The sequence below is a fragment of the Andrographis paniculata genome, unplaced genomic scaffold (assembly GCF_009805555.1).
Source record: "Andrographis paniculata isolate CXL003 unplaced genomic scaffold, ASM980555v1 Contig52END, whole genome shotgun sequence".
In the NCBI taxonomy this organism is placed as follows: domain Eukaryota; kingdom Viridiplantae; phylum Streptophyta; class Magnoliopsida; order Lamiales; family Acanthaceae; genus Andrographis; species Andrographis paniculata.
The window spans coordinates 2,465,970-2,474,062 of NW_026137587.1; the positions used below are offsets into that span (position 1 = coordinate 2,465,970).

An 8,093-nucleotide genomic window follows, 5' to 3' on the forward strand; every position below is an offset into this window, starting at 1 on the left:
TTTTTTAAAGTATAAGGGAGTTCATGTCATTTTTAAAGTATATAGAGGATTTACATTTCAAAATCATAAAGGAGTTATTGATAATTTTGCCTAATAATAATAATAATAATTTTGTCTAATATTTATTATCTTTTTAGTGTAATAAAAATAATTACAACAAAAATAAAAGATCCCTAAATATATATAAATGATTTACTCCGATTTTCTTTTACCTATAATAGAATATAAATTATTGAATAAAATAAATTTTTTAGAATTTTTAGATAAAATATCAATAATAGTATTAATATTAACAATCTTAAAACAAAAATTATTAGCCATAAATATGTATAAATAATATATTTTTCTTATCTATAATAAAATATAAATAATTAAATAAAATAATTTTCCTAATATTTTTAAAATTTAAAGGTACTTGGGTTTGAACTCAATACCTGAACTTAACCACCAAGCCATTCTCTTGTATTAATATACTAATGTCAAATAATTTTTATATAAAATAATTTATATATAACATAAATAAATAATGGGTCCCATTTTAGATTGGGCCCTAAGAGGTCGCCTTTCATTCGGGTCCAGGGACGGCCCTGCTCCACAAGCCCAGAGAAGCAACCTCCGTTGGCCCTAGGTTGATAATTTGTTAACATCAATGGAAGACCCCGGCATATACACGTTCTTTGTGGAAGGCTCCATGGGTGATAGTCATAAATCGCATGTATTAAATATTTATATTATTTGCGATATTTGGTTGATTGAAAAGTAAAAAAAAAAAAAGCCCAAAGCCCAATTGTTACAAAATTAGGGCAAATATATAGGAAAGAAATAAGGGGGAGGAGCGACTTATGCCGCTTGCCGAGGAGAACACCGTGCAGAACAGTCCTAGGGAAAAACCGTGCAAGCGCAAGAGGGAGAAATATTCTTCCAAAAAGATTTCGAGTTCTACCCCTACCAACATCATTCTCAGGCGATGTTTCTCTTTGCTTCATTTGTTCTTCCTCTTATGATTAGTGAGTAGTTTACTTTTCTAGTTTAGGAGTGAAAAACAACTTGGTATGGATTTGAGAGATTAGACTTGTTTTGATTTATGATATTATTTTGGTTCATAAGTATTTATGTGGTGTCTGATTTTTTTTTACTTATAATCTTTTATTTGGTTGGATATTGTGGTCAGGTATTTCAATTGGATTAAAGATTAATTGCTAAACTAAATTAGACATCCGTAATTGTGTTTTAATTTGGTTTAAGTAGCAACTAGTGACAGACACCATTAGGAAATCACATAATCAATATTAAACAATTTCGCATAGGTAATTGTTAAATTGAATTAGGCTCTTCTAGTTCGCAAGACGGTTAGGCTAGTAAGTTCTTTGTCGCGTCACTAGGGAAGCAGTTGACGGACGTACCTAGACTGTTGAGAAATTAAGGAAAAGTTGGTTATTAGACACGTGTCGGTAACTATAAATAATTTATTTAGAAACCAATAAAATTAAATATTTATCGATGATCAAATCCACTACCCAAGTTGTCAATTTCATTCCTAGACTGGAAACTATTTTTATTGAATTTATCTTTTAGTCGTAGAGTTTTAAGTTTGTTATTTTATTTTTATTTCCTACTTCCAAAATCTCCTATTTTATTATATTTATAAATTAAACAATCGAAAATAAAATATTTTTAATTCCCTAAGGAGACAACCCCCTACTTTATCTATACTATGTTATTTTTATTGCAGATGTAGGTTTATTTTATTTAAATTTTGCAACGTGTGACAAACGTATGTCAAATTTTGACACCGTTGCCGGGGAATTCTAATTGGTTCAATTTATCTTTAATTGTTTTAAATTATTTTTTAAAAACCTAACACTTTCTGGTTTATATCGAGATCTGATCGCACATGAAACTTGATTTTCAACCCCGAGATTGAGAAGACTGCGCGTCAATTAAGAAAAGAAACTAGAGAGCGTCGCCAAAAAATTTAGCTTTAGAATCATCTAGCGATTTTAATTTTGACGAGTTGGAGCTAAAAGAAGAGATTGAACAAAGGACAATAGGGGAGCTTGCAGCTCCTTACTTGACTTAGCAACATCTCTGCATAGGATACCTGACAGTAGACGGTAACAGTGCTTTTAAATTAAAACCAGGACTAATACACTTGTTGCCTTCTTTTCATGGGTTGTCAGGAGAAGAGCCACATAAGCATCTTCAAGAATTTGATGTCGTCTGCACAAGTATGAAGCCACAAGGAGTAATAGAAGATAAAATCAAGCTTCGTGTTTTTCCCTTCTCACTGAAAGATGCTGCAAAAGATTGGCTATTTAATCTACCTATCGGAAGTGTCACTACATAGACTGATATGAAGAGAAAGTTTCTCGAAAAGTACTTTCTCACTTCATGAGCTGCGATCATGAGGACAGAGATATGCAGAATGACACAACATACAAGGGAATATTTATTTGAATATTGGGACCGCTTTAATGCTTTACTTATTCGATGTCCCCATCATCAAATTCCCGTGCAATTACTGATTTAATATTTCTATGAAGGTTTGACTTCCATCGTCAGGAGAATCATAGACGCAACAAGTGGAAGGGCCTTGATGAACAAAACTCCTAGAGAGACGTGGGACATACTGAACAATATGACAATGAACTCACAACAGTTTGGACCAAGAGAAGCAGTAGCAGTTAAAGAAGCAAGCAATGTGAGTTCTATTCAACAACAAATGACTAAAATAACTTCATTTTTTCGACAATTTGTTTCAGGGAAGGCACAAGTTAAGGCTTGTGGGATCTGTGCAAGTTCGGAACATCCCACTGATATTTTTCCTACTTTGAGTCAAGAAGTAGATGTAAGTGCTGCAAGATTCATCTCAAGAGCATACAACCGCTACTCGTATACCTACAATCCATGATGGAAAGATCAGCCGAACTTAAAGTATGGGAATCAACAAGCTAACTTTGGAGATCATTCGAGAGGATTCCCAGCACCTAACCACCCTCCACAACCCCCTCAAACGGTTCCGAGTAATTCCTTAGAGGATATGATGAAAACTATGGCGTCTAACATGTTACAATTTCAACAAGAAACTCGGAATAGCATAAGGAACTTGGAAGAACAAGTAAGTCAAATAGCGAATGAGATGTGCGAGATAAAGTCAAGAGAAAAAGGCAGATTGCCTTCACAACCCGACGCCAATCTGAGGAATGTGAGCTCGATTGTTATGAAAAATGGCAAAGATTTAAAAATATCAAAAGCTGAAGTTCTAAAAGACAAGAATGACAATGCCATTGAGAAAGAAATAGAGAAAGCCGCCAATGAAGTATCGATCAAGGTAACTTCTGAAACACCTACTAATACTAAAACTAATGTTGCACCATTTCCTTACAGGTTGGCGAAACCAAAGAAGGATGACAAAAATAAGGAGATGATGAAGATGTTTCGAAAGGTGGAATTGAACATACCCTTACTAGATGCGATCAAGCAAGTGCCGAAGTATGCAAAATTTCTGAAGGATCTTTGTGCGAACAAGAAGAGACTACGTGGAGACTAATGCATTATTGTTGGCGAGAGCGTATCTGCCGTTTTACAACGTAAGCTTCCTCCTAAACGTGGAGATCCAGGTATGTTCTCGGTTCCTTGTAAGATAGGTAAGTTGGAGGTTAAACGAGCAATGTTAGATTTAGGAGCTGCAATTAATGTGATGCTTAAGTCTATTTATAAGTCTTTGAACATTGGGCCTTTAAAATAAACTGGAATTATTATACAATTAGCCGATAGGACAAACGCTTACCCTGAAGGAATGATTAAAGATGTCCTAGTGCAAGTTAACAAATTAATTTTTCTGATTGATTTTTATGTTCTTGATATGCATGATGATAATTTTCCAAATCCTGCACCGATTTTACTAAGTAGACCATTTATGTGCACCGCAAAAACTAAAATTGATGTGAAACAAGGTATACTTTCTATAGAATTTGATGGTGAGAAAGTGCAATTTAATATTTCCGATACTATAAAATACCTTGAAAAAATCTAATTTAATATTTCCGATACTATAAAATACCTTGAAAATGTGTTGTGCAGTGTGAATGTTATTGAAAAAGGTATGCAGAAAGTCTTGGGATTGCATGATAAATCTATTTTGGATATAAAATCGAAGCCCCCTTCGAATCAGCTGGAGTTGGAGCATGCTCACTTCAATAATGATGATATGAATCTTGCAGAGAAATTTTTTGTGAGTAATCATCGTTTTAAACATGAAAGTAAAAGAAAAAACTGAAGTAGGTAAGACGATCCGAGGTAGTGTCACCTAATGACTAATATGGTAACTGCGTCTAGCCAAAGACGTTAAAGAAAAGCGTTTCTTGGGAGGCAACCCAAGTTTTCTAGCTTTATTTCTTTTATTTCCTTTAGTTTTTGTTTTATTTTTTAATTTTTAAACATCTCCTATTTGAGTTGGATTCTTTATTTTTTTTTTTAGGAAACTTCTTGGAGAATTTTGAAAAAAAAAAATACTAATTTCTACATGGCGATCCACCAAAATGCCGTTTTTCTTCTTTTTCCTCCCTATTCAGCTTATCCAACCTGGATGAGCCATCGATTTTGGTATTGGAATACAAAGAAAAAACAGGCAGTCGCACCAATCTTACGGATTCCAAGGAAGTTTCTCTCTTATTTTACTTTTTTTTTACATTGAGGACAATGTTTACTTTAGGTGTGGGGAGAGAGGAGAGTAATGCAAATATTTTTGGGCAAAATTTTCATTTTGTGCTACTTTTGATGTCTGATTTGCTGTCCTTACGCATGTTTTTTAGATTTGTCTGAAGTGAGTCAAAGGTGGTTTGAGTGATAGTTTAGTCTGACATGATTGATGACATTGAAATATGTTAAGCCAGGTTGACATTTGAACCATGTGAGAATTCGAGTATATATTTCAAAAAGGTTACATTAGAAAATAAACTACATATTATCAAGTTTTTGGAAATTCTTTCTTGTGTGATTTGTAGTGCTCAATTAGATGACCTAGAACTTGAGTGATTATGCATGTTGAACTTGCAACTATCGAGTCTTGCATTTTGAAAATGATAAGGGCATTAGGTAACCCATTGAACCTTTCTTTATCACCCAACAAAATATATTTCCCCTAGTTAGACCATTTGAGACTTTTTAGCCTATTTTTCTTCTATATTAAACGTGTTTTAGCCTCATACCTTTCTTTTGATATTAAACCTTCTCTGATTTGAATCATATGTTAGAAAGAATTACCTTAAGTTCACGTTGTGATGCACCTTATTTGTTCGGCACCAGTTAGAAACGAAGTTTGAGTATAAATAAATAATGCATTCAAAAGTGTTTGCTTTAATGAGAACGGGTAGTGAAAGACGTATATATATATATATTTTTTAAAAAAAGGCCAAAAAAAGAAAAAATAAAATAAAATAAAATTAAAGATCATCTTGATGAAGTATTATTGATATAATCATGTTATTGAAGTTTGGGTAGTGAATAAAGTAATGGTTTCATTGTTTATGCCGAACTGTTTTTCATGTGCTAGCATCGTATTCTTATTGTGTTCTTTTCTAACATATTTTAGCCTTCGCATATCCTTTTTTCTACCCCTAACCATCAGCCCCGTTACAACCTTTATAAAAAAATTCCATTTGATTCTTGATGTTAGATTCGAGTATCTTAAGCAAGGGAGATTTGATTTTTTCAAGCCTATGAGATAATTTTTGTCGCACTACTTGAGCGTTAGCTGATTATACACACTTATTTCTTTCAGAGAGCATGTACGCATACACTTTATCCTGTGAGGTTAACTTGGCTTGATATGTTGAATTTTTGATTGATTTGGTTGAGTTAGATTTTCTTGTCATATTGAATCGCCTCCGATTTCTTTTGGCTTGTTTCGAATTTATGCTTGAGGGCAAGCATGATCTAGGTGTGGGGAGATTTGATAGCCATAAATCGTATGTGTTAAATATTTATATTATTTGCGATATTTGGTTGATTTTGACTAGATTCTACTTGATTTAGGTATATATTATTTATTTCTGATTTGTAGGAGAAGAATAATAAAATTGATAGAATTAGAGGGAAAAGAGAAAAAAAGGCCCAAAGTCCAATTGTTACAAAATTAGGGCAAATATAAAGAAAAGAAATAAGGGGGAGGCGCGACTTATGCCACTTGCCGAGGAAAATAGCGTGCAGAACAGTCCCAGGGTGAAACCGTGCAAGGGCAAGAAAGAGAAAGATTCTTCCAACAAGATTTCGAGTTCTACCCCTACCAACATTATTCTCAGGCGATGTTTCTCTTTGCTTCCTTTGTTCTTTCTCCTATGATTAGCGAATAGTTTACATTTTTAGTCTAGGAGTGAAAAACAACTTGGTATGGATTTAGGAGATTAGACTTGTTTTAATTTATAATATTTCTTTGGTTCCTAAGTATTTATGTGGTTTCTGATTTCTTTGAGTTATAATATTTTATTTGGTTGGGTATTGTGGCCAGGTATTTCAATTGGATTAAGGATTAATTGCTAAACTAAATTAGGCGTCCGTAATTGCGTTTTAATTTACTTCAAGTAGCAACTAGTGGCAGACACCATTAGGAAATCAAGGAATCAATTTTAAACAATTTCGCATAGGTAATTGTTAAATTGAATTAGGCTCTTCTAATTTGCAAGGCAATTAGGCTAGTAAATTCTTTGTGGCGTCACTAGAGTACTCGTCTAACTAGGGAAGCAGTTGACGGGCGTACCTAGACTGTCGAGAAATTAAGGAATAGTTGATTATTAAGCGCGTGTCAGTAACTATAGCTAATTTATTTAGAAACCAATTAAATTAAATATTTATCGATGATCAAATCCACTACCCAACTTGTCAATTTCATTCCTAGACTGGAAATTTATTTTTATTGAATTAATCTTTTAGTCGTAGAGTTTTTAGTTTGTTATTTTATTTTTATTTCCTACTTCCAAAATCCCCCATTTTATTATATTTATAAATTAAACAATCGAAAATAAACCTTTTTAATTCCCTGAAGAGACGACCCTACTTCATCTATACTACATTATTTTTATTGCAGAAGTAGGTTTATTTTATTAAAATTTTGCAGCGTGTGACAAACACATGTCAATGGGTCAAGCCAAAAGAAAGAAGAATGAAAATTTCATGTAACTCAAAGCTGTTGGGGACACATCCCGTGGACTGACTAGGAGTATAAGGAAGCAAGTTGACGTAAAAAGTGTATAATACCCTTAGAGCCGGAGATTTTCCATTTAAACTATTTTATTCTAACACTAATTAAATATATAAAAGTACTTAAATATATCTGAACACACCAATATATAGTCAAATGTACAAAATTTGTAGACAAATTTAGGCGGCCGATGACATGAAAATTAATTTTCTTGAATTATGGTACATATAAACATGCACACAGATGTATATATATATATATATATAATATTTCCTTTTTTTTAGTTTATGTTTACGCATTTCTTGTATATATTATATATATATATATATTTATGAGTCAAGCCAAGTAAATACTTCTTTCATCCAATCAAGTTTAGCTTTTTTCTTTTTTATTATTTTGTAAAATTTACAAAAAAATAAGATTAAAATTAGCTGACAGAATGAGTACTACTTTTATATTGAATAGAGAAAAAATATATAGTATTTAATTAAATATATATTTATTAATTCTATTTCAATTAATTAGGGTGTGTTTCTTTTTTAAGAAGTTGGAAGAAATTGAGTTTGATTTTGGATTATATTTGAATTTTAAAATGAGTTTGAATTTTTGTGTTTTTTTAGGTTTATAAGTTTGGTGTGTAATAAAAAAATACAAAAACAATAATATATTTTTCTGCTGAAAAAGAAAAAAAAAATTGAATGAATTTTTTGGTGATATTTTCTGTGTTAAATAACTCATTATTTCCTCTCCTATTATTTAGATTTATGTTTACTTTTTTTTTTAAAAATTGTTATTCAAAAATATTTTTATTTTTTTATAGTAAAAATATATCACTTTTTCTATTTTTTACTATAATAGAAAAAAATATTTTTACTGATTTTTTTTAAAACTCGTG

The 8,093-nt window shown here is 31.9% G+C and overlaps 1 protein-coding gene and 1 non-coding gene across 2 annotated transcripts; one reads left to right on the top strand and one right to left on the bottom strand.

Annotated features, from left to right (window-relative positions):
* The first annotated feature begins 842 nt into the window (after nt 1-842).
* On the top strand, nt 843-3,550 carry LOC127254385 (uncharacterized). The gene is made up of 4 exons (XM_051279477.1): nt 843-969; nt 2,544-2,701; nt 2,763-2,798; nt 2,924-3,550. Exons 1-4 carry the CDS (start codon nt 843-845, stop codon nt 3,548-3,550), a joined length of 948 nt encoding a protein of 315 aa, XP_051135434.1.
* LOC127255047 (small nucleolar RNA R71) lies at nt 2,402-2,508 on the bottom strand. Its single transcript, XR_007839549.1, has one exon. It is a non-coding gene; the product is annotated as a small nucleolar RNA R71 (small nucleolar RNA).
* Nucleotides 3,551-8,093: the final 4,543 nt, after the last annotated feature.

Bases quoted from the DNA above. Each gene is read 5' to 3' on its own strand.
- LOC127254385 (XM_051279477.1), top strand. From the start codon at position 843: ATGCCGCTTGCCGAGGAGAACACCGTGCAGAACAGTCCTAGGGAAAAA. The intron at 970-2,543 runs GTTTCTCTTTGC...ATTTCTATGAAG, and splicing joins CAACATCATTCTCAGGCGAT to GTTTGACTTCCATCGTCAGG. The intron at 2,702-2,762 runs GTGAGTTCTATT...AATTTGTTTCAG, and splicing joins CAGTTAAAGAAGCAAGCAAT to GGAAGGCACAAGTTAAGGCT.